This window comes from Polyergus mexicanus, unplaced genomic scaffold (assembly GCF_030449975.1).
Source record: "Polyergus mexicanus isolate NDT 795.1 unplaced genomic scaffold, iyPolMexi1.0 SCAF_19, whole genome shotgun sequence".
In the NCBI taxonomy this organism is placed as follows: domain Eukaryota; kingdom Metazoa; phylum Arthropoda; class Insecta; order Hymenoptera; family Formicidae; genus Polyergus; species Polyergus mexicanus.
In genome coordinates this window covers 1,740,848-1,768,827 of record NW_027223339.1, presented here as the reverse complement: position 1 = coordinate 1,768,827, position 27,980 = coordinate 1,740,848, and the positions used below count along the sequence as shown (strand labels likewise).

The window sequence follows — 27,980 nt, the reverse complement described above, 5'->3', positions numbered from 1 at the left end:
CAAATCGGACAGGTTGTGCCCGGCTTGTGCATCCGATCCTTATGATACTTCAATTGTGTTGACGAAGTCACAATCACATTACACTCGGTACACTTGTAACCCTGCTTGTGCAACAATAAATGATTGTCGAGGCGAGTCTGATTCTGAAATTTTCTGATACATAAATGGCACGAAAACTTCAAGCTGGCCATCTCGGCACGTTTCTTATGTTTCCATTCGTGGCTGAGATCTGTCACGGACTTTCCGCAATATCGACATATATGAATGTTGGTATTGTGCTTCCTATTGATATGTACAAGAAGATCCACCTTTACTTTAAATGATTGACCGCAGGAATCGCAAATAAACTGAGTAGCGATATCACTATGTGCTCGCACTTGATGATGCTTCAACGTTATCTCGCGCTTATACTTTAAGTGACATACGTCACACTCGAAGAAGTGATCGTCACTATGACTTTTACGATGTTTTTCCAGATTTTGTTTGGTATAATAAGACGCGCGGCACTTGTCACACTTGTATGCTCTTTTCGGGTGGCTCACTACAATATGTCTTCTCAAATGCTTCTCATGATCAAAACGCTTTAAGCACAACGGACATGCATTCCGCATTTCATCTAAAATTCGATCCACATCTTCTTTCTTTTCTTTCTTTGCGATGTCTTCAGAGAATAATATTTCTGTTATAGACTTTATTTTTTCTTTATCCGATACATTTTGATTTACTTCTATCGTTGTACTAGGCTTTCTCTTTTTATTATTCTCTTTCGTTCGTTGTCGCCGTTTATTTTGTGTGCGTCTTTTTGTTGATCCATCGCGTTTTTTCACATTCTTTTTATAAGTTGGCTCTAGTACGACGGCATTGTACGGTACAATCACTTTCCGATACTTTTCACCATCCCATACTGTGGTCCATCGTCCCCTGAAACATCCATTAATGTTGATTAGTACAAATACAAAATATGTAGCACCTATTGCAACAACGCGAAAATTTAGAATCTTCAATAGTCACGAAGAACACTAATGAAATCATTGACTAATATTTGTTTAAACTCATACAATTTTATAATTTTCCGAAAAATTAAAATATATCAAATATCTAATTAAAAATATATTTTAAGATAGAAACAAGATTACGATAGGTTTCACTTTTTAGCAATTTTTTAACAATTTACATATTATGTTTTAAATACCATAACTACAGTATATGGAAATATTGAATATGAATAATTTTTTTAATAGTCTCTTCATTAATCTTCTAATTCGAATTCGTACCCAGCTAATTTGATTTTTGGATATCAAAGTCAAGTCGACTGAGCAGCAACGGTGGCGGCGGTGGATGACTGCCGGGATGTTTGCGACGATGCACCATCATGCTGCTGCGTTGCGTGAAACTCTGTCCGCAAAGATCGCATACGTACGGTCTCTCACCTGTATGCGTGAGTTTATGCACCCTAAGAGCCGCGGATCTCGCGAAAGCTTTCGCACACAGCTTGCACTGATAGGGCCGCTCACCGGTGTGCATGCGAGTATGTAGCTTTAGCGCGTGATTCGTCGCAAATTCTTTGCCGCACTGGGCGCAGAGAAACCTCTGCGAGTGTAAACTCGCGTGATTACGAAGACTGTACTCCGAAGCGAAGCTCTTGCTGCAAAACTCGCATCGGTGCTGCTTCGGCGCGGTCTTTCGTATCCGGTGAATCACGCGCTTGTGTGCGACTAGGTACGATTTCTGTGAATAAGCATTCCCGCAGTACTCGCAGATGAAGGTCTTGGCGTCCAGGTGGCTCGCCTTGTGATCTTTGAGATCGTAATTCGACATAAATCCCTTGCCGCACTGCTCGCAACGATATCGAAGATCACGCCGATGCACTCGTCGAATGTGAGTTCTCAGAGAAACTTTATTCGTCGTGGTGAAACTGCACGTTTCGCAGGCATACATGATGCCGCTATGGATTTGCATGTGACTCATCACTTCTGACGAACGTTTGAAGGCTCGCTCGCAAACGGTACACTTGTACGGACGTACATCGCTGTGTTTCACCATGTGACGTTTGAACTCTCCTTGCCGAGTAAAATGTACTCCACACGCGGAACATTTGTACGTCATCCGTTCCTCTTTTCTCCCAATTATTTTTTCCTCCGCGTTAATCGAGGTGTTTCCGATGTCGTTCTCCCGACATGAAATGCTTGCTTTTCGACGCATTATCTCAGAAAACTTCAATGTTGCTTTCTTTTCATTTTTTCCACTTATGTTCAATATATCTTGGATCATTGCATTGGAACCTATTTCTAATCGCACGTGGTTGTGCTTCTCGGATTCTTCTTCATTATCAGCCTTGGCATCGAGGATTCTGTAAGAAACAATAGTAAATTTTCAGCATGCTATACGCAGTCGCGTCACTATGTCATTTGTTGATATCTTCTCTTGATCATCTGGAGTTTTTTACGAGGACAAATTACTTAAGAATTAATTTCGCAATCTATATAGTAGCATCGGGAAAAAAAGTAATGCTCGTTCGCTTTAAGATTGAGGAACTAATTTAATCGACAAAATAGTTTCGTAGTCATACATCTTTGATGTACGAGTTATTTTATTAAACGTATAATAACGAATATCATCAATGATGATTAACACATAAATTTATCGATGCTTTGTTCACATTCGAACGAGTAAGCTTGGAGTGTTACTATCACGCCTGTATAAAATTTAAAAAAAAAAGAAGAGAGAAAAATGAAAAAACAAATTTTTTTGTTCAACAACATTGGCATTGTGTTCGGTTTACAAGTTATTCTTACCTATCTACACTGAAAAAATAGAACAACATTATATTCGTAACGGAACACTTTGAGCGGGTAGTACAGATGTGTAATACATGAAGAACCGAATGGATATAATCGCGCGTAACTTTGTCTTTTGAACGCTGCACGCAAATATTACAACCAGTATACAAAAGATATTATAGAGATTTCGTATCGACAAATATCGAATCAACATCGTTTCATTGATGTTGCTCAACATCATAGTCATAGTATATATATATAATCTATAATAAGTCAAAAAGTTCTTCCAGTCTCTTTCGCTGTTACAATACATAAGTAACAACGTATAATCACGTATACTATCGCTATTCTTATCGTTAAGTGTGGTCGTTATAGTTTAATCGTCAACGCGGCACCAACAAGAGTTTTAAGCACAGAAAAAGAAGTTCGTCGAAGCTTAAACACAGGTAGACTTCTGATGGGCCGTCAAGTTACCCTGGCAAGAGAATCCACGGTGGCATATCTGGCAGACATAGGGTCGCTCTCCGGTGTGTCCGCGTCTGTGAATTGTCAATGTCGATCTCTGCGAAAATGCTTTCGGACATTGATCGCATTTATACGGCTTTTCCCCTGTATGCACCCTTCTGTGCATCCTCAGATTCTCGGAATCAGTAAAGCCTTTTCCGCAGATATCGCAAACGTATGGTTTCTCCCCGGTATGAATCCGTCGGTGCTTTTTCAGATGCTCAGCGCTACTGAGACTCTTGCCGCAATAATCGCAGAGATAAAGCTTCGTGGGATTGTGGCTTTCTTTGTGTCGGAAGAGCGACCTTTTTGTGGCGAGTACGCGGCCGCAAATATCGCAAGCGGTGCTGGTCACCTTGTTGGCCTTTAGCTCGGGATGCGTGCGTCTACAGTGTGCGGAAAGCTGTCGTCTGAGATAGAAGGCGTTGTTGCAGAGTTGACAAGCGAATGGCTTTTCGCCCGAATGAATGTTATAGTGCTCTTGAAGATCGAGCTTCTTTCGAAAACGCTTGTCGCATTCGTTGCATTTGAATGGAAGATCCGCTTTGTCCATATGTCGTGTCATATGAATGTGCAGAGCCGCTAGAACGGTGGTCTCGTAATCGCATTCTTTGCACATGTAACTTGGTAAGAAGTGCGTCTTTTCATGCCTCGTTAGGTCGCGAAACAGTCGAAATTTCTTGGGGCAGTGTTTGCAGGGGAGATCTCCTACCGTGTGACGCAACAAGTGCTTCTGATAATTGCTCTTATGCCGAAAAACCTTGTTACAGGTCTTGCAGAGAAACTCTAGCTCGGACTTTTCTTTCTTCACCTTCTTCAACGATGCAGTACGGCCGGTCACTGCTGACGAGTTGCCTTTGCGACCACTTTTACGTACCGAATGCATCTTCATGTGCTTGCGTAGGCTCATACCAGTTCTGAAGACCCGGCCGCATTGAGCGCATGTATTCTTCCGCTTACCTTTGTGCTCGATCTCATGATTATCCAACAAGGATTGCGAGGCAAAGAAGACGCCGCAAAGCTTACAGTGATATGCCAAAGGTAGATCATCGTCGTCGTCCTCGTCGTTCACCTCTTGTTTTATAGCGTTTTGTTCAGGATTCGTTGAAGCCACAGCCTCGTCAGTCGTATCCGCTGGTTCCTGGCACTTCGATGTGGATTTGGCAGGCTCGCCATTCTTCTTCACCAAGTCAAGTTTAGAGAACATTTCCATCGGGTAATATTCTTCGGGAAATGGTAGCTGGTTGTACCTGAAATTGAAAAATTCAGGGGGATATCAGTATCGAATACCCTTTTTGTGTCGCGACTATCTTTCTTTCATTGCCTCGTTACCTAGCAAATTATTTTATTCCTGTAAGCAAAATTGCCGACCAAACTTACAAGCTTTGTCAGTTATGTAATGTAAAGCGGAAACTTAATAAAAAAATTATCAGCATTATTTTGCTATACTTAATAAAAAAAGATGTACTATAATTAATATTTAATAAATGTATACCTATATAAATATAAATATATATATATATATATATATATATATATATATATATATATATATATATATAAAAACATTTGAAATGTAAAAGAGAAAAAGCAATACGATGAAATAGCTTCAGATAGTTATATAATTCTGAACAACGCTTTTATTTATTATAATAATACATAATGCAAGAATATATTCCATACTAATCTAAATAAAAATTATTGCCACTCTTATTGCAATATTCTGCATACAAAATAAACATGTTACATATTTTTTCTGTTACTTTTTTACTCAAAAATTATTTTATTAACATTTGATACAAAGTTCTTTTTGCACATTAAGTCATTTTTTATATAAATTCAATTAACTTTTTATAACAATTTATTTATTGTACATCTTCAATTTTTCAAGAATAATTAGTTCACAAATATGGCATATGTTAGCAATAATAATTCCCCCAAAAATATTTGATTGAAATCAAATATGTAATCAATCATACAAATATACACACACTATTATACAATATAGTATTAAATTACAAGATTGCCTATATGCAATTACTAATTGTCTCTATTTTTATGTTTTCCTCTAATCTCTAATCTAAGGTTTTTGCTGCTCTTTTATTACTCACGTTTGAATAAAAAAATGAATAAAGAACAAAACACGCAATTTTTTTTTCTGTGCATGTATCATTAGAATAATTACATAAAGACTAAGAAAAAATTTTAGAAAAATATGTTGGAAGAAAAAATTCCCTCAATCCTTTATAATAGAAAAAATCGACTAATATCGCTTCGTTTTATTTCACAGAATGTGTTTGGATCCATACAAGTCTGATATCACCACGCTATAGTGTCTCTAACGTAGGACACAATTGACATAGTACAATAGAAATTTAAATCATAGGAAGATTTAAACTATAAGACTATATTGGTTACATGACCATCACGTTAACCATGTGTATTTTATTGTGAGCGTTTAATAACCCTTTAGATACAAATGATTTACTACAATAACTACACTGATATGGTCTTTGACCTGTGTGATATCGTTTATGTATAACAAGGGTCGAGTGTTGCGTGAAGGATTTTCCACAGGTGTCGCACGAATAAGGCTTCTCGCCGGTGTGGGTTCTCTTGTGCACAACCAACGTTGTTCTCTTGTGAAAAGCCTTGCCGCATACATCGCAGATCAACGATTTTTCTCCGCCGTGAAGACGTAGATGATCTTGAAGCGATCCCTTAGATGAGACGGATTTACCACACAGATGACAATCGTATTTATTTTCGCCAGTGTGCGACTTGACGTGCACCACTAGCGAGTTCTTATAGGCAAATGTCTTGCCGCAGAATTCGCATTGATGTTTCACAGGTTTGAAATTAGGATCGTGGATCTTCAAATGACGCACCAGAGTGTGATTGTTGGGAAACGACTTGTCGCAAGCGGTACATACGTGCTCCTTAGCGCCGTGCTTAACATTCATATGCCCGTGAAGTTCAGCGTTTGTGAAAAACCCTTTGTTGCAGATCTCGCAGTGCCTCGTATACTTCTCGAAGTGACGTTTGTGATGAGTAGCTAACTGAGAGGCTTGCACAAATGCGCGACCGCACACGTCACATACAAAGTTTCTCTCGTGAGTATGGATTCGTCTGTGCACCGCTAAAGTATTGGTCCTCTTGAAGGATTTGCCGCAAACGTCGCATTGATAGGGTCGAGCGTCACTATGCGCCACTAAATGACCTTCAAAGAGATTCTTTGATCTAAAAAGCTTCGTACATATGTTACACTCGTAAAATGTTTGATTGGTAGATTGCTTTTTTAGATTCGAATTACTTTGACGAATAATTTCTTCATTTGTAATTTCTTCAAACTCCTCTTGCGTTAATGAATTCTGAATGTTCTCGGAAGAATCATGTTCCAAACTTACAATCTTGTGTGACAAATTATATTTTTCTTGCTTTATATTTTCTTCTTGTTTAATGGAAATGGAAACCAACGCAGAATCCATACATTCATGTACAGATAGTTCATTTTTTACACACGTCTCTGCTGGCTTTTCATTTCTGAAAAGAAAATGAAAAATAATAACTACACATATAATATTTGATTTAAATTATTACAAAATATTTTTTAATTAAAAGATTTTTATTTATAACTTTATTTAAATTTAATATTATACATTTCTTTCTTTTAAATATATTAAATATATTTTCTTTAACAAAAGCTATATTTTTTGGCATATAAATATAATAAGTAACTACATAAAATCATTTAATGGATTATACATATTGAAAAATGCATATATTTCGCTTTTGTTCCTTTAATCTTATATGTGTGTACAAGTATATAATTAATATTAGATAATTGCTATATATTTAAATTTATTTTCAAGATTCTCGAATTTTTTAACTACAATTAAGTTTTTTTTCTATAAGACAATTTTATGTTTTAAGTTGTAATTAAAGGTTCTATATACAGAGTTAAATATACATATATGCACTTTTTATTAAAAATAAATAAATTATATATATATATATATATATATATATATATATTCTTCACATATAAAATTTTAATAATTCCCTTTCATATTATATCCATATATATTCCCTTCATTTTAAAAAATTTTCAAATGAAATGTATGAAATAATACAGATAAAACTAAATATTAAACCCCCATTCTCGAAATACAAAATAATGCGTACCTTTTAAAAACTGCGGTAAATCTTTATTATAATATTTGCAATCCGGGTGAAGTATTCTCTCATATTGGCGATCGTTCCATCATCAGCATATATTATTTATATATGAAGCCTTCACTACCAGTATTTAATACAATATGTTTAACATGGAATTTTAATAAACTGTATGAATTTTAATAAACATATAAATAAAGAAGATATCTAATAATAAAGTCGCAATTACAAGAAGAAACCATATATATGACGTGTATTTATTATAAATTTTTTATTTCTAGCATAGATTAATAGAAATTACAGCAAAATACATATAGCATCAATAGAAAAAGAACAGATATGTAATATGAGATATGTAATATTAACAATTTTACAAAATTAAAAAAATAATATTGTAATTTATATATATTGCTGCTTAAACGCAATCAAAATATAGCGCTCTAGATTCCGATATTATTTATTCAATTTCAAAAATAAAAATTCTATAATGTGAAATTACTGTAAATTTTATTTTATACTAAATTAAATACTATTGTTTAATAATTTTTCATAACATAAAAATAAAACAATATACTGTGATTTGCATTTATAAGTTTATTCTAGATATAATCTAGATCTATTATATTAATAGCCTAAAATATAAAATAAAAAATTGTTCAATAAATTTTCTCTAACAAATATTCTGATACATTTATTTTTTGTGACTTTATGCAAGTAAAAAAAAAACATTAAATAGCATAAATAACGATTATTATACGCTTTAAACCTTCCTTGGTTAATAAAAAACTTATGAGCAAAAGATGATATCAAACTATCCTGTAGTTATCGAGAACTAAAACTACAACCGATCCGAGCTCGGTAAGACGCATCCTCCCTCCGTTTTTTGCCAACCTGCAGTTGGCAGTAGTCGAGAGTAAAAATAGAATGTTGGATAAAAAAATAATAATCTATTTGCAGGTATGTATATGTACATATGACTTTTTATCTATGTTTTATTATATTTATATGAGAAATTAACTTGTATTTTTATTCAATGACAAATTATAATTGCGAATAATAAAACTGTTTCTAAATAAAATATAGAGAGCGTATATTTTGTTAAATTAAATTTACTTGTTAATACAATATATAAAATGAGTTTGTTCACTAGATTCTTTACTATGTGCAGTTAATTCAATTTTTGTAATAAATATTGTTTAAAGTAAACAGAAACTATAATTATATATGTATATATTTACATTTCTTGCGATTGCAAAATTCTCTAACAAATTTAAAATTATTTTTCAACTTATATATATATATAAATATTTATTAATCGTATCTAACAGCATCTATCAGTCAATACTTGAAATGACATTTTATAAAATAGGGATATATATTCGTGTATAAAATAAATTTTAAGTTTTAATGTTATTTGCATAATGTGTTCATTTTTTTATAATTACTATCAGTCTCACATCTCTAATGAAAAATTAATTTATTGTACGTACACTTTGTTCGACAAAAATGTTTCCACAAATTGCACGGATTGAGTTCTTCATTTGATAATTGAGACGATATAACACACAATTTATTTTCACTTATAAAAAAAGATCTAATATATATGTATAAGATTTGCACTTATGCCCTTTTAACATCATAACTATTATAACGTCATAATTATTATAGTTGATTTTCAGTTACATAATAATATTTAAGATGCATTCATCATATCAGACAAATTAAATTGGAGATCAAAAGCCCATGCTTAATTAAATAGAAGTCGGAAATTCATTTACTCTCATTATGAGATTTTATATGCAAATTTAACGAACCCTGCTGTGTAAATCTTTTCTGACACACCTTACACTCATAAGGTCTCTCGCCAGTGTGCGTTCTCAAATGTACGATCAAATACTTTCGTACACTGAACGCCTTGCCGCACACCTCGCAAACGTGCGGTTTCTCACCCGAGTGTATACGCATATGAATCTGCAGATACGTTTTGCTGCTCACTGATTTACCGCATATTTCGCACGTGATCTGATTCTCGCCCGTGTGTATCTTAAGATGCACTTTTAACGCGGCCTTCCAGTAACTCTCGAAATTGCAGATATTGCATTTGTGTTTCTCTCTCTCGCCGTGGGACTTCATATGCATGTTGAGATAGGCTGCGCTCGCATACGCAATGTTACATATTTTACAGACAAACGGTTTCTCGCCGGTGTGCGTAAGCAAGTGACGCTCCAATGTCTGATTCGTATAGAAACCCTTGCCGCACATCTCGCAATGAGTCACGTATTCCTGATTGTGCTTTTTCTTGTGAAGACGGAGATCGTATCCGGAGACCTTTGAGATACCGCATATATCGCAGGTGAACCGTTTATTATGCTGTTTCAGATGAATCTTCAAGAATTCCTCAGTCTTGAAACATTTACCGCATAAAACGCATTGAAATGGTTTCTCCTTCTGATGTGTCTTTATCATATGTTTTCGTAGCTTCTCCTCATTCGCGAAGACCTTATCGCATTCCTCGCAACGATCCTCAGTCTTCGGATTCCTCTTGTGATCCTGTCTGTGTTTTAAAAATTGCAGCTTCTTGAGCATTTGCTTCCCACAAATTTCACACTCGTAAATCGTCGCGCATTTGCGACTCGTCTCATGTTCAGGAAATTGTTTTATAACATCTATTTTATCCATTGCAGGCTCTTCCAGTTTATCGTTCGAATCATCGGCCGTATATTCGATTGTTTCCGTAACTATTTCTTGATGACCGATATGATACTCTTCCACGGTAGATATTTCGTCCTGATATCGCGCTAACTGTATATCTTCCAACTCATCGATCGGTTCCAGCTTTGTGTTTTCTATGTCGATCACGACGCACCTGTAATAAATAATATTCGTCAACAACGCGTGAGGAAGTATGTATATAAAATAAATACAGTCCTCTTAATACACAACCGATTTACTTGAGCTAACACAGACAAGACTCTTTCACACTGTTGATAAATCTTACAAAGAATGCATCTTATATACATTTCAAATCAATCGTGACTGTCAATCTATTGTGACTGTCACTGCTTTGATTTGACGATTCGTGACTGCTTTTTGATTGACTGCACTGACTTTTGATTTCTATATCCTGAATCAATTAGTGCACTACGTTTCTCAAAACTATCTCTCGAGATATCAAATATTGCAATAATCTTTGAATCGTTTCAGAAAACTTTAGTCATGTATATCATCACATACCTTTTTTCAAGGCCAAATGTTATAAACTTCTGTTTAATCAAATTTAAGTAAAAATTCTGTTTCTTTTTATATATTATACGTACTTATCACACACTTTATACTCTTTATATCGAAAGAATATTTGTTTAATCAATTCAAGTAATACACGATTTGTGTTGGTGTAATAATTATTATATATCCGAACATTGTCATATGTGATTTATGTGTTGACTGATTATTATACTAAATTATAAAAACCCTGCTATTATTTAAAATTCTACTATATTGTAAAAATATATTTTTTCATTTTTCTATCTATTTACAAAATTACAAACTTTATTTATTTCTACATTTGGATCAATTCTAAAGTAAATAAGCCAAGATAAGGAAAATAGAAAACATTATAAAAATTATAACAAAATGAAGGGTAAAGAATGTATATAGATAAATTTATTGGAATATATACATAATATACAATATTGCATTATATATATATATATATATATATATATATATATATATATATATATTGCATCCGCATGAAATGTGTTTTGATTATGTAATTAATATTCTGATTATACGCAGAAAAGACAAATGTTTCTTAATCACACGCAATGTATTAGATACAATAATATATGTGTTTTAAGGTTAAATCATGCAGATAAATATTACATTGAAAGATAATCAATAGAATAAATAAAAAAAGATATATTAATAAAATTTAATAATTTCTTTATAGTTTACAAAGATAATCTTTCGCATGCTGCTTCTAAAAAGAATAGAAGAAATAAAATAATTTTAAATTTTTAAGATATAACTCGTAATAACTAAGTTCATATTCTCATGCAGTTTGTCTTGAAACAGAAGGTTTAGTTCTTGTATTATCATTATCAATTTATGCAATTATCGCAACTACATGGCACATATCAAATAACAAACATTGCAATAATAAAGTAAAATAATGAAAGAGTGTAATTATGCTATTGAAATAATTCTTTTCATAATGAATTAGTTTTATATATACACATATATATATATATATATACATATATATATATTATAACAACACATAATAATATTATATGAAATGTCAATCAACACTTTGTATAAATATGAAGTTATTGTTATGAAAGGCGTTTTGTAACATATTTTTAAGAAAAAAGAAATAAAAAAAAGGGAAAATCATTTAAGATTCTCGTGTCTTCGAAGATGTGCACTAAGTGTGCCACGTTGAGTAAAACGTTTCTCACAGATTTTACACTTATAAGGTTTCTCGCCAGTATGTGTCCGCCGATGTTTAATGAGATACTTTCTGGCGCTAAACGCTTTGCCACAAAACTCACAAATCTCTGGTTTCTCGCCAGTGTGTATCCTAATATGAGTCTTCATGTACTGTCGTCTGATTAGCTTGCCACATACTTCGCATGCCACTTGACTTTCGCCAGTGTGAGTCCACATATGCTCTTTGTAACAGTAGCTATAAAATGTTTCGAAGTTACATATCTCGCATTTGTATTTTTTCCTCATCTCGGGCAGACTATGAATCTTCATATGGCTACGAAGGTAAACTCGATTGCCGAAGGATTTATGGCAAATCTCGCAAATGCAGGGCTTCTCGTCAGTATGCACGCTCATATGGGTCTTTAAAGTCGCTTTCAAATAGAAACCCTTATTACAAACCTTACAAAACTCCGTGAATTCCTTATTGTGTCGCCTGATGTGAATCTTTAGGTAATATTCAGACGTCAACTTCGCACCGCACACATGACAAATATGAGGCGCACCGTGCAATGTTTTATGCACATTCAAGTATCTCTTCTTCTTGAATATCTTATGACATTCGTCGCATTCGATAGGACCCGCTAACAATTCCTTACTCTCTTGCCGATTTTTCTTGATTCTCGTGATTGTATCTTTCCATTCCTGCTTCTTCTGCGTATCTAAAGAATACTTGCATCGCATCCGACGATGCTTGATCAATTGTAGTTTTCTTGAAAACGTTTCTCCGCAAATGTCACACTCATATTTCTTTTCTGCTTGACGTAACGCTTCCCGAGTTCTAAGTATCGATTGCTCCGTTCTATGTACTATCAAACTGGCCTCTGTATCGAAATCTTCGTTGCACGAATCACAATGATATGCGGCTATCTCTTCAACAAGAATAGTTTTGTCATCAATGTCTTGAAAAATAACGAAAGATGCACCTTGATCTTGCCTTGGTATAGCAACATTTTCTGGATGATTCCTAAACCTCCAATTCTGAGTTCTGAAAATAAAAAAAAATACGGATTATAAATATATAATCAAAAAGTAACTCAGTGCATTTCACTTTTATATTAGTCATTCCCTGCGTCAGATGATAGTTATTATTGCATTATCCAAAAAATATGGGATCATATAGGCAGGAGAAACATGATAATTAATTATAATTATAATTAATAATAATTAATCCGAATTATATCAAAAGAGAACAAATCGATAAAATTAATATTTAAGTGAAAAAATATATCTTGATTTTATACTTATAAAATCTTCAAATGCAGTAAGAAATTTTAAACTGATATAAAATATTAGAATCTTATTACTTACTGTATAATGATTTCAGAGCTGCGTTCAGTAACACATTATGATTCAGATACTTCATCCCATGACTTAATTATAATACAAATCAAATTTGTGCAATGTAAAAAATATGCGCAAAAATCTGGGATAAATATTACTTTTAGTTTTATGTTATTTAATATAAGATTTCTCATTTTTAAAAACATGTTTGCAAAGTAAAATTGCTAAAAATATGGTTTAACAGAATATCTTAAATACTCTTTTTTCTGTATTGCAGAAAAACACATCAGATACATTATTTAAAAAACAAAGCTTCCTCTATAAGAAAGCAAAATTCAATATATTATTATATACACTTATAAAAATTTCTTATATATTACATGGTTTTAAAAAAATTAATATAAATGTCTCTTTTAAAGAATTATAATAAAATTTTATTATTAAAAAATAACAGTAATATTTTTTTACTTACACAAAAGTAATATTTAATAGAGTATAGTACAAAATTAAAAATAAAATAAATTTTTGTTTTATGAATAATATTTCGCATCAAGATATCACATCTCATATATTGTAAACGTATAACAAAGCAGGCTATAATAATTAAAAATTATTAGATTTCGACAATTTCAATTTTTTAATAACAGGGTATGAAAAAAATCATTTTTGCAGATTTTTTTATAAAAGCTTAGAGTTTTCTTGGTGTATTGTTAATGTTAAATAATATATGATATGATATAAAATACATATTCAAAAATAAAATCTCAAACTTTAGTTATTAAGAATTATTTAAAAAATGTAAGAGAGATTCCTATATAATAATAATACTATTTAACATCATTTATAAATTAATATTATTATTTTTATTTTATTACTATTACTATATAATTTAATAATATTGTATCATATGTATAAAGTAATATAGTCAAATAAATTACACTTAAAAAAAAAAATTGAATAATTTTAACTTACACGATATGATCAATATAAAAATGCTTACAATTAACCATTTTTCATCAATAAACAGTCACTAAAGAAATCTCAATTTCTTTTAAAAGAAAATAAAACAATCGAAATAATTATTTATTGCCTATAAGTGGATAATTTCATAGAAGAGCATAATAAAAAATACATATCCTTATTATTATATAATAAGGATATAATGTGCATTTTCTTTAGCTATTATTATATTATAATAGCCTGTGTAACAGAACTTTATTTTCGTAGATTTTTTATAATCACGTATATTTTTCAATTTAAAAAAAAAAAATATATATATATATATATACTAAGGCACTAGAAATTTTAATCCCGAATTTCAAATATTGTTAAATAGATGTTTGTAACAATTAGGCAAATATCACACTCTTTTTACAAGTGTAATTAATTATTTATAGTACTATATTTCATTACCGCCCGAACTTTTATGAGATGAAAAGGCGTATAACACATATATCGAATAATAAATAATTATAGACCTATAAGTTCACTCTTTCTCTCTCTCTCTATATATATAAAAATAAAAAAAACAAACATAAACCGAAAAAATACTGTCATAATATAATACTAAAAAATTATGGACGGTTTATTGCGATTTGTATAAGGTCTCTTATTTTTTTGAGTTTTTGAATGTAATGGACAAATCTCAAACACATTATAAACAGATTCACAAAAATTATTTATTTACTGCTTCGCAATTTCTTTTTTATAAAATATATTTTATATTTATTATTTCATTTATAAGATAATATATATACTCCAATATTTTATTGATAAAACTTTTAAAAAGACACGATTTGATTAAATCTCATAAAATCAATTTTTAATGAAGATTGCATATATATATATATATATATGTTATATATATATCTGCAAAACATTTCGTTTTTCAATAATTCTTTCATCATAATTCATTCGCAAATTACAATAAATTGCAGTATTTTGTGATTTTTTTGAAGCAGATCTTATGTGTAAACTGTTATAACAATATCATCTGTCAGACTTTTCAAGGGATAATTATCCTAATTTGAAGGTGTCTTTTCATTTTTAACCGATTAGGTTTGTGTTGCAAGCATATTTCGTCTAATTTAATATGGTTTAAAAAGTATCACTACAAAAGCGAACCTGTATGTTATAATTTGTATCAAATTTACAAAAGAAACTGTGATACTTAGAAATATTTTATTTTAATATTGTTTATAAATAAAAATTATATGTAATAAATAAAAATTTATAAAAAATTGAAATTATATGAAAATATTACAATGTATATCTAAATATATCTAAAAATTTTATGTGTTAAATTATATTAACATAAAAAATATTTCCAAAGAAAAACCCCAAAAAACAAACTTTATAAAAACTAAATGATTATGTAGAGCATATAAAATTATTCAGGTTATATAAATTATTAATGACTAAGAAAAATAGCTTAAGTTTTCAATCTCAAAAAATTTATTATATTATTGAAAAAATAATCAATCTGTTTCAAGATACAATGATCCTAAGATATCACAGTTTCCTCTAACTTGTAACATTTAAAACTTACCGATATATTCATGCATTTAAGCTATTTTTTCTGCATATTTTACGCAAGTATTATTTATATTAATCAAATATAAAAAATCAACTAAATATAAGAGATCTTAATTATATAAAAAGGTATGGAATCTATCGTTGTCAATAGTTCTAACTGGGCAATATTATAGTGACAGTATCAAGAGACAAAGAATCTTGTTGCTGTTGCAGTTCGTGTTGCTGTTGCACACTCTGCTGTTGCTGTTCCTGATCCTGGTCCTGTTGTTGTCTCGCGCTTTGTTTCGCATGCGTTTTTAGATGTGAGTTCAGCATCGTTTTAGAAGCGAACGATTTGTGACAGCATGTGCAGGGATAGGGTCGATCACCCGTATGGCCCCGTAAATGTACTACCAAGGTAGTCCGTTGTGTGAACCTTTTATAGCAGTGCGTGCACTGATGCGGTTTCTCGCCAGTGTGCGTGCGACGATGCACACTCAGATAGTTTTGCGAAATGAAGCCCTTGCCGCAGACATCACAGATATGTGGCTTCTCGCCAGTGTGCTTGCGCAAATGCACTGCCAGATAAGTCTTGCTGGACACCGACTTATCACATATCGGGCATATGTATTCATTCTGTGGACCAACGTTGCCGTGTGTCTTCATGTGCACCAATAGCACTTGCTTCCGGGAGAAACGCTTGTTGCATAGCTCGCAATGGTGCTTCCTCTGCGGCGGTACGTAGTCTGGTTGATGCAGTTTCGCATGCAGTCGTAAACCCTGACGATAGCGAAAAGTGGCGTTGCACACATCGCACTGAAACGGCTTGTCTCGCATGTGCAAGGACAGATGTACCTGACAGTTGCTCTTACTTTGGAAATGCTCACCACACACCTCGCATTGATATTTATACGCATCAGAAGTGTACCTTTGATGGTCGATCAGGCTCTCCCTAGGCGAGGTCACGTAGCCGCCATCATCGCAACTGTAATACTCCTCATGTTGTTCCTTTTGGTGCTCTCGCAGCTCTGGCATTGTCGAGAAGCTGTATCCACAATTCTCGCAGACTAATTGCTCGTCCTGCGACTGCTCTCGTCCCTCTGAATAAGACTCGTGCGTTTCTAGGTGTAAAGTAAGAGCTTGATCGGAGGTGAAACTATCGCCGCAGAACTCGCACTGCATAACGCTTTCGTGAACGAGTATATCCGTCGTCTCCATCTTCGATACGTTTAATGAGTCCGCTATCAGTAACTGCGTGTGGCCCTGGACAAAGATGTGCTCGACTTCATCGGACCTGCATTGCTGCCGATCCTTGGGCAGCATCGTGAGTTTTGACACAAAATATCTGCAAAGAAGACAGACACAAACGGGAGTCAATCAAACGTGCTCGTTCCTCGCCGCCTTTTCGTTTTTTATCGTTGCCTTAACGAGGTAAGCGAGATATTTACAGGGACGATCTGCTGGACACTCGTGCTCGTTTGTATGAAAGTTGGGTAGTCAATAAAGCGCTTCTTAGTGATATTTCTAGCATTTTCTTTATTACGTAGCCACTTCCTACCCTCTACCTTTTCTTACTGATGTCTTATCGCTTAAACAATGCTTATTCGCGAGCGAACACCGTCGTTTGCTGTTGCACTAATTGTTATACTAGCTCGTTTATGCGATTTTTTATAGCATAATTTACGACTACGAAATACAGCGAATTATATTCTACATTCACTTAATGCTAAAATAAATTTATCGTGTTTATATATATAAGTCGTATTAATTGATAAAATGTGGGCACATCTTTACAATATTAATCTGTTATCACGTACTATATCCTATAAATGCACAATTTTATTTTATATTTATTGCTTACAGTATATATAGAATATTGTATCGTGTACAAACCATAAATTCCTGTGACAATCTTGATTCTTTTTTGTAATAAACATTTGATGAAAAATACTTGTAATTTTGTAATTTAAAACGTTAAATATCCTTGTAAACATGATCTAAATCAAAATTTTGTGGATTTAATTCAATTAGAATTGTGTGAAAATTATATATATATATGCTGGTATCCACCTGTAGAAAAATTTATTTTAACCAATTTTTGGATTTTCAATTATTTATCATCCATAATATATAATTTACTTATTAATTCAGCTACTAGCATGATCGACAAAATATCCAATAACATAAAAATATCCCATATAATATTATCATATAAATATCATCAAGATCATATAAATATAACTTCATTTTCTTCGCATTTATTTTATACAATTTAATCATAACTCTATGTATATAATAAATATTATTATTAATATACTTATTAATATTCTATAATTATCATAAACTATGTGTGAAAGTGCTTGTCTTCTTTTTTTTATCTAGAAAAGGGAACAAAGAATCAATTAACTTTAATTAGTATTGATGGTAACGGCGCTTTCATAATGCGTAAAATAAATTTTATTCTTTAACACGCGTGTCTTTTATACCAATTAAGCATAATTAATAATTTATAAAGCAACCATGGAAATCTAAATTATAGATTAAAAAATATCAAGCTTAAATAATCGATTGCTATATACAAAGTAATGGAAAAGTATTATCGACATTTATATTTCTTATCGACCCTAACTTTATACAGATTACATAAAATATTAAAGAACCGATATATAAACAAAATGACTTAACTTTAAAATTAAATATTTTAACTCTCCTAACTTTTTTTTTAACTTTTCTCTACTTTCTACAATTCTCAAATTATTTAAGGAAAAAACAGATAATTTAATTTTGTATTAAATATAAGACTTTTGTTATAAAAAAATCTGATAAAAAGCAGAAGTCTAAAAAATGACAAACCGCAATTAAATAGTAATAATATACGTATTTATACTTGTTTGCAGAAAAATGTAGTTTACAATATTACATTATCAGAAAAGATACATTTATCAGACAAGTTGATGAGAATTTTTGCGAAAGATTATTAAATATTGCCATTTACTTTATCTGCAATTTTATTTTTGAATTATGAATAATTTCTGCGACTAATTCTAAATATTTTTAAGCATCTTCATACTTACATTTCACATTTATATAATTAACATTACGAGTTCTTATTAATTCTACCCTGTCTTTCTATATTAGTTCTATATTAATCAAAGGCACCTGAATTCAGTTTCATGTTTACATTAAATAGAATATTAATTGCTGTATTTATTTTATATATTAGTAAATTATCAACGGTTTAACTATTTAATATAATTAAAAAATTAATCTCATTTACAAAGTACAAAAATAATTAATAATTTATTATTTTTTCCCAACATATTATTTAATTTAATTTAATTTAATTTAGCTTTTCATATATAATAAAAAAATTTAGAAAATTTATGATTTTTAGGCACTTTTATTCATTTGATTGTGGCGCAGGTACTTTGCTTACTCCAAATTAAATGATACACATCAACTTTATATATAGAATAGAAATTCCGCGTTCCACATTCATTAACGTATTAACATTATTCTAAATATTTTGTATAATGTACAAACAATATCACAGTGATGACAACATTTATGATTATAGAATATAACTGTTAACTTGCTTTTTTTTATCGTGACTTTAATTCAATTATTAAATATATGTTATCCGAAACTATATAAAGTTTAGATCATGTTAGATGTGTTTATAAAAAATTAATTTATTTCAATGCATTTGTCATATTATATCTAATTGTTTATTATACTATGATAGTAACTTGAGTATTAGTAATTTTAGGCACTTAGACATCAACACTCCAATATAATTTTTATAAAAAGCGACCATTTTCAAACAGAAATTATCATTTTAATTGAAACATGTTTAATTTCGCAAAAAACTTATACTTTTAAAAAGTTACACATAGTTACCAGTTTAGCAATCATTAGAATTTGTTTTAAATAAACAAATATTACTTTACTTTTATAAATCTTTTCTTTTTTCAAAAACTCCTTTCACTGTATTAGATTTAATATTAATTGTAAGTTTATATATATAATTAAAATTAATTTTTATAAGAGCATTATATAAAATAAATTTTACAATATTGTCTTTTAGAGTGTTGATGAAAAATTAAACTTTGAGATCAAACAAGATCTTTGATATCGTTTCTTTTTCTTTCTTTCTTTTTTTTTAGAATTTTTACCATCGAAAGTTGCGTCTTGAATTTAATCGCGCACAGTAACAGATCTCATTATACTGACAATTGATAATTGACAAATTTCAGTGCTTCTTCATATGATTAAGCATAATCGTTCGCGTGACAAATCCTTTTCCGCACAGCGTACAGGTGTACGGACGTTCTCCCGTGTGATACCGACGATGTACAGTGAGTGTCGATGCCTGCGTAAACGATTTGCCGCACATGGCACAGAGATACGGCCTCTCGCCGGTATGGATGCGTTGATGCACCACGTAATACTTGCGATGCGTGAAGCCTTTGCCGCATACGTCGCAGACCAGCGGTCTCGATCTGTGCACCGCCTTATGCGTGGTCAGGGACTCGGCAGTAGTGAATTGCTTGGAGCACGAGTCGCAGGGATAAGAAGTCATGGACTTTGCGGGGATTACGGGACTGCCAAGATTGCCTATTACGGGATCGACGACGGACGATATCGCGTTTGTACCGATAATCCTACCGTCGTTGTTACTCGCCGGCAGCGGTCGATGCGTTTTTGCGTGATGATTGTACAAGTTGCGCGTCTCGAAGCGCATCAAGCATCTCGGACAGGAGTAAGGTTTCTCCTGACCGATCTCCTGATGCATCTTCCGATGACGTTCCAGCAGTGTGCGATATCGAAAACTGGCCTGGCAGAGATCGCAGGCGAACGTTTTCTCCATATTATTACCAGTCGACGCAAAATTGGCAGAGGTCGACGCGCACGAGGTGACGGAGGACGCGGAATGCGTGACCTCGTGCATTTTCAGATGGCTCAAGGCAACGAAAGTCCTCGAGCAGACGGCGCAGGAATACCTCGGCTGATTCTCGATATTGTGCTCGAACTCTGGGCGCGCGACGTGACTCGTTCGCATGTGATAGTTTAGCTTAAGAGCGCTTCGAAACTCTAGACCACACGTGGGACACGGATAGGATTCAGCGAGGATCTGTACCTGATCGAGCAAGGATTGATCTGGGCACATGGACTGAAAATGCGGGGGAAATAATGTCGACGATAGCATCGACGATTGGTTTGAGAATATGGAGTTGGTCTGCAGAAGATTACAATTGACGGATATGCCAACCTCCCCGATCTCGGGCGAGGGCGAGAGAATCTGACGCAGCATCCCTGACAATCCGCCGAAGGTCTCGCCTCCTTCCCTGAAATTGACAAAACCCAAGGACATTGCAACGGAGAACGACATCCGTGAACGCACACACAGCTTTGTCTTTTGAGATTCTGCTCTTTGTGATTATTACAATATATCTTGCATACAGGCGGTGAGATAAGAGAATGAAAAAGAGACAGGACAGAAAGATAGATCTTATGCTTATGTGAGTGCTGCAATGTGGCCGGTGCAAGGTGCTTGGGCATTGCTGATATCCCTCGAGATGCAGCGATAATGATGTGTTTACAAGAGCGTACGTGCGAATCGAGAAAGTCGTCGTGATTTGTCGTCAAGTCAAACAGCTTTGGAAGTTTCATCACTCGTATATAATAATATCCATTAAGAGCTTTCCGAATTTTTATATAAAAGTCTTATATAATATTTAACTACGATTATAGATGAATAATATATAGAGAATATACTTGTAAGCCTATTATCTCTTACTAGTTTTATATTCATTAATAATTAATATACCGTTAGAATTAAAGATAATTAGAGAAATATTATACATGTCTATAACATAAAAACTGTATATTAGGTATTTTCTAACGATAGCAGAAAGAAAAAGTAAAGATTAAGCCATAAAACTTGGCAAAAGAGTTCGAGAAAAGCAAATTTTTACTTAAGAAATTCACTCTGAGACTGAAATAGAAAATATTAAAACGCAAATAAATTAGTTACAGAAAAATCTCACCTTTATAAATTATCCGTTACGATGAAAGGCCGGGCATCTTCTTCTCATTTACACAGAATAAAACAGCATATGACTTTTTACACATACACACACATATACTTACATTCAACACATTAACAGTGTTTAATATATATCACAAAATATTATATTATATATAATGAATTAAAAATGCAGTTAAAAACTGCAAATAAAAGCTAAGGAAGAAAATCAAATATATTATTCAGTACTTTGCAGCAAAAAGTGACAACTTATGAAAGCTTGACGTGATAAAAGTAAGTGTTATGCAATGTCAAATTTTCATGTGTCACATATTTACTATACTCAGAACTGAATAGTACGATTTTCTTCACTTACAAAGATTAAAAAATCCATTATATAAAATGACATATTCAGAATGTCCAGAAAAGTATCAAATATTGCAGCCGATTCAAGAGGCGCATAGAAATATTTAATGAAATATATATATATATATATATATTCTCACGTATAAATTTTATTTCGAATGCGAAAAAACCGGCGCAACTATGCAGTGCCAGCCTGGTCATTTAAAACAAAAATAATAATAATAAAATAAATAAAAAATAAAATAAATAAATAAATAAATAAAAAACACTTCCATGTTCATAATCGCGGTGTAGTCTTTCTCGCACTTATGGAAGCGCGCGAAACAATAAGCGCATTCCATACAATATACTTGATAAAATCTATAATTCATGTAATAGCGTTGCATCTCGAGATGTGCAAAAAAATTCGTTCAACACTAAAATAGCATTGCTTAATCGCGAACGATGCAAATTCGCGTACCGATGCTACTGTTACAAGTGCACAATGTTTCATTTTGCATATAAGAAACACACAAAAATGTATAAAATACAGAATGTAAAATGTACAAAAAAGAATGATACTCGCCTTTGTATAATCCTCTTGACTCGATGCAGTCTCTTAACGGATGATTTTTTTTTCTTTCATTTCGCAGAATCTTCTATTTGGAAAACTTATGATCCTTGATCTTCTTTGAGCATTGACATTGAGGTTCATTCTTAACCGATTATCTTATCGGTTATAACTACACTATTTCGCAATTACTTTATCGTTCGAAGATTGTATACCGGACACACGCAAAATTTTACTAACGATCTCATGGGATGCGTATTTATATGTTGAGTAAACGGACGGTAACTCTTAAGATTAATCGCAACACTAATATATAATAATACAGAATCCTGGCAATATCGTAAAGCGCAGGCATCGGAAAGCACGAAGATATAAATCAGAAATGGTAGGTAGGTAGGTATACGTTGCATCAATTGAAATATCTATCGTCTGTGATTTTTGAATTGGCCGAATATCGGTCATTTAGTGCGGCATTTAGTGCCATCACGTAAGCGTGGGAATATTAATATCGACAACATGTAAACATTTGATTTCTTGGTGGACAGAGAGATTAAACTGATTCCCATAAATAGTTACTGCTATGAGAACAAGGAAATAAATTTTTTTTTTTCCCCCCTCATATGACGTGTATATATATCCTTTCAGAAAAATCCCTCTGTCCATTTTATTGCACATTTATAAATAATATTTAACATATAAAGTCCATTTCAAATAAGATATAAAATAATAATAATTTAAACACACAATTTTTAACGAAAGATACATAGAGAATATTGTTAAAATCGTATTTTATCGAAATGCACTTTATATGTACATGCTACCACATGTAAGAATAAAATGATGCTTAGCAATTTGCACATTCTGATATTTAAATAATCTTATAATATATTCCTTCTTGGAAAAAAAAAATATATATATATATATTTAACATTATTTTAAATATACAAAAAATATTACATAGAAAATATTTGTATAAATTGCTAAACATCTAGGACCAAAGATGGTTGTGAGGTGTGTTCAAACTTACCTTGTGTTTGTCTGCGACATATATTCATGATTAACACTAAAATTATTATATATCTTATATGTATATTGGTTTTATTTCTATTTTATTTAAGTTCTTCAAGATTTTGATCAATGCATATAATTGCAAGCACTTTAAAGTAGTATATATTCTCATCTGCGTAATATATTGATTTCTTTAATAGATATACATAAGCAATACTATTAATAACTTCTGTTTTCAAATTTCTAAAACTGTTATTTTTTATATCAATTTTTATTATTGTAATGTATCATTAAATCTATTTCTTTATAATTATTGATTTTATTCAATACTAATAAATATACATAATTTTGTTCATCTTAAATTAAAAATCATTTATGATAATAAAAAATAATAAGTAAATAAAATCAAACAACGTTTTGTGTTATTGTTTATGTTCACCACAACAAATGACATCTTTGGTCCTTAAGTTAATAAGTAAAAAACAGAAAACTCACCCAGTTTTGGGATCCACGTCTGATGTCTGTGACATTACCATCTCAGGCATATCGGCAATCTTTTGTTGTTGAAGTCCGGAAGGACCTGCTTCGTCGCACGCTAAAGAGACATTGACAAATGTTGTAGGCTCAATAGTTCTATTAGGATCTTCTTCACTTTCTTCTTTTATAGGTAGGCCTTAAACAGAATTAAGTTTTTTTTTTCTTCTCTTTTCATTTCAAACAATTTTTTTCTATTAATACATTAATTAAATAAGTTACATAGACAATATAAGATATTTAGCACAAGTATATACCTTCATCTCCATCACATTCATCATCCGAGTTTTCTTCTTCTTCGCTACTCTCCTCTTCTTCTTCTTGCTGCGTGGATGCATTTGTTTGATCCTGCGTAATTTGGTCATGTGACGTTTGTGTACTTGGTCCAGCTACTGGTTGGACATTTTGTACGGAGCTACCACTGTTGTCTATAGGAACTGAGGTTATTTGTTGTTGGGTACTGCTCGACATCATCATAGGCATAGTTAAGCCCATATTGTCCATCATACCCATAGTCATATTGTTCTGATGTTCGCTTACTTGTTGCATCACAGTACCATCTAACCTGTTCTCGTTGCTCTGTTCTGGTTTCATTCCATTCTAAAATTAATAGAAAACAAAACACGATTTTTAATATATTTGTCTAATATTTTATTTTTTAATTAATATTTTATTTTTTTAACTTCTAGTCATCTTATTCATTATATTCCATGTATTATTTATATAATTCATTTTTTATATCAATAAATAACTAAGCACACAAAAAGATATATATTGTAATATATACATATACATATACAAATGTAAGAATTTAAAAATATCCAAGAAACTTACATATGTATAACATGCAAAATATTGAAATCGCTAGTTATTATCATTGCTATGGTAAATATAAACAAATGAAAGCTCAGACAAAAGACAATCTGTGCGCTTATATAATCTTTTTTAGGCTAAATTTTTAAAATTGTATAATGCTAAGTCTTTCTTTTTCATATACTTGTCGAGAAGAAGATTACGAAGAAACAAATAGATTATACAGAACAATAATTACCGGATTGAGAACAGTGCCGACGTAACCCTGTTTGTCTTCCATGTTTACCTCGCCTAGCCATTGTAGTAACTGTTTTTCTGCGTTCGCTGTCGTATGCCAAAATTGATAAATTAATTCTACTTTATACACACAGTCATCGCATATCTTCTTGGGTAATTTGTCTTCTCTGGCAACCTATAATCATAAGAAGAAAAGAAATCTATGCGAGACTCTTAACATAAGATATTTATAAAGATCATATCGCAAAATACTATTAATATCAAAATTATTTCTTAAATATTACATTTACAATAATTTCTCTTCTCTCTCTTAATATTATTTTTAATAAAATCATTATGCAAGAATCGTATCTCTTTTTATCTACAAGAGACTATCTCTATATCTCTATAAACAAAAGAGACGCCATTAAATTGTGAGCTGATATCTAATTCATAACGCAATAAGAATCTATGCGTAAATATATTTATAAATTAATATTAACTGCACGATAATTGACGTGAAAGCAATGTTTTCGTGACTATGAATTCAAGACAAAATGAGGAAATATCGATTTCAGAAAACAATAGGAAGTTAACGTTACGCGAGACGACAATGTCGACGGTAAGATATCGAGGTAACATCGACGACTAAGATTATATTAATTTCGCCTCGCGGGATATAAAAATATTAAAGTAGCTTTACGATTAAAGTCGTAAACGCGCCGTTAGGCGTATCGGCGTCTCGTTTTAAGACACGTTCTCAGCCGACTACGATCTACGGACAAAAGCGCGGCAAGAGTTCATTGAATAATTGGTGGCGTCGCAAAGCCAACAAGCAGAAATGGAGAATCTCGTAACGAATATAAACCGTACGACAAGTACCGTCGTAATCTCGTAACGTGCTACTTTGATTCGCATCTTTTCCCTCTATTTCTCTCTCCTCTCGTCTACAGAGCGATTGATAGAAAATGAATCGGATAAAGCGATCCGCCGTGAGGCGAGGCGAGGGAGTCCTCCGCGAGGCGAAGGTTCGGCAAGATGGCAGATCGCCATAGTTGTAAGCGATGGCGTAGTTGGCTTCTTACCTTGACCGGCAAACAGGCGGTGATCTTTAGAAAGATCTGCCGTACGTCGCCCTCGCCTTCGAAAATCGGCACGGAGACGCGGTCCTTCACGAGACACAGCCGACACAAGTCCAAATAATCGAGGGAGGACATTTTATCCCGTAAAACGCCAGCTCGAGACGCAAAGCCGCGCCCGTGCACGCGTACGCCGTTTGCAACGAATCCGAAGAGGGGAAGCGCGCTCGTTGTCGTTCGCTACGCGTCGCTCGCTCAGCGCGCTTCGGCCGCGTCCGTCGCGCCTCGGCCGCGCTCGGCTCGCCTCGGCCAGTGTCGGGACGGCTCGGCTGCCGCGTCCGCGTATCGATCGACTTCGACCAAAGCCAACCGCCTTCACGCACGACAGTCCCGGAACGACGCGAAGGTTATTTTCTTGAATTGTATCGCGAATCGATGCCGGGGCGATGCGATTTCTTCGCATCTGCCTTCTGTCAATCGCTCAAATCGAAGATCCGACGATTTCGAATCGCGAAATATCGATGGAGCGCGAGGGAAAAAACTGACATTTAGAAATTTATTTCGTGATTTTTAATTCGAGCACGCATCCGCACGAGAATACGGAGATCCTTTTGTAAGAGAACAAGACTATTCGTACGGATCTGACTCCGTATAATTTCACTTTTTCTACACGCCGGATTGATTGATCGGGCAAATGGCTGGAAAAGGTCGCCCGAGTGCATGCTATGAAGTTTTCATGCTCAATTACTCCCACTTTAGTTACACGTTCAACACGACGCATGATCAAACCATCTAACGCGTCTATCGGCAAACAACCGAGACTGGTATGGAAAATGTTGACATGTTCATTATTTCGCGTAAACCGCTTAATCTGCAATACAAATTATGCACATTGTATTTACTTGAGCATTTTTTTTTTCGCGTATAAACTATTAATCGGTCATTTGGACATTAACTTTTATAAAGGATATTATATACAGGGTATTCCACGTCAGGTCAATGAAACTTCAGAGTCATATAGGAAATTGAATTTGGAACAAAAATGTTCCGATAAACATATAGATCCGAAAACGCTTCGTTAAAAATTTTTATGGCTAATAAATTCCCTGTAATTCAGTTTTATGATCAAAATTTAATAAGAATATTTTTATGTTTGCATTTGCAATGCACCACATGAATGTAGCGTTTACGTTAAAGACTATCCAAAAAAGTGGTTTTTTTTTCAAGTTTCTACTTTTTTCGTTGTTTCGAGCTTATTTTCTTTTAAACGACTTATTAGAATTTATTAAATAAAATTGATGTCATTCTATTTGTTATTTAATTACCTATCGGATTTATTTCGCTAATTTTTTTAAATGATTGAAGGGTTTTAAAATTATTTTTAAAAATCATCAAAAAAAAAACGTGATTTTTCGAAGTTTATTAGCTTTAACTTTTAAGACTTAAAATTTTTTTGTTCTAAATTTAATTTCCTATAAGACCCTGAAGTTTCATTGACTTGATCTGAAACACCCTGTATAAAAAATAAGCTCGCTGTAAATGTAGAATCTCAATTAACAAATGTATTTATAATTGATCCGAAGAAAGTGAATCAATATATAATAATTTACAAAAGACATCTTTCAACAATAACGTTA

The 27,980-nt window shown here is 32.7% G+C and overlaps 2 protein-coding genes across 10 annotated transcripts in view; both read right to left on the bottom strand.

The window, feature by feature from the left end:
* The window catches only part of LOC138941557 (zinc finger protein 135-like), a 61,993-nt gene extending 34,946 nt beyond the window's left edge, over nucleotides 1-27,047 (bottom strand). Inside the window, exons 1-6 of one of the 9 annotated variants that reach the window (XM_070311357.1) lie at nucleotides 26,350-27,045; nucleotides 25,287-25,460; nucleotides 24,493-24,835; nucleotides 24,197-24,374; nucleotides 16,678-17,094; nucleotides 11,792-12,939 (exon numbers count right to left, since the gene is read on the bottom strand). In XM_070311357.1, the coding sequence (XP_070167458.1) occupies nucleotides 11,856-12,939; nucleotides 16,678-17,094; nucleotides 24,197-24,374; nucleotides 24,493-24,835; nucleotides 25,287-25,460; nucleotides 26,350-26,481 (2,328 nt within the window). In that variant the 5' untranslated portion in view covers nucleotides 26,482-27,045 and the 3' untranslated portion in view covers nucleotides 11,792-11,855. Of the gene's footprint in view, nucleotides 1-2,586; nucleotides 4,535-9,176; nucleotides 10,327-11,791; nucleotides 12,940-15,754; nucleotides 17,095-19,810; nucleotides 21,098-24,196; nucleotides 24,375-24,492; nucleotides 24,836-25,286; nucleotides 25,461-26,349 lie in introns of those variants that run through there. The other 8 variants (XM_070311358.1, XM_070311362.1, XM_070311360.1 and 5 more) reach the window with 8 other exon arrangements.
* LOC138941565 (zinc finger protein OZF-like) lies at nucleotides 5,193-7,589 on the bottom strand. The gene is made up of 2 exons (XM_070311381.1): nucleotides 7,470-7,589; nucleotides 5,193-6,827 (listed from the first exon to the last, which is right to left on the bottom strand). Exon 2 carries the CDS (start codon nucleotides 6,770-6,772, stop codon nucleotides 5,699-5,701), a length of 1,074 nt encoding a protein of 357 aa, XP_070167482.1. The 5' UTR covers nucleotides 6,773-6,827; nucleotides 7,470-7,589; the 3' UTR covers nucleotides 5,193-5,698.
* Nucleotides 27,048-27,980: the final 933 nt, after the last annotated feature.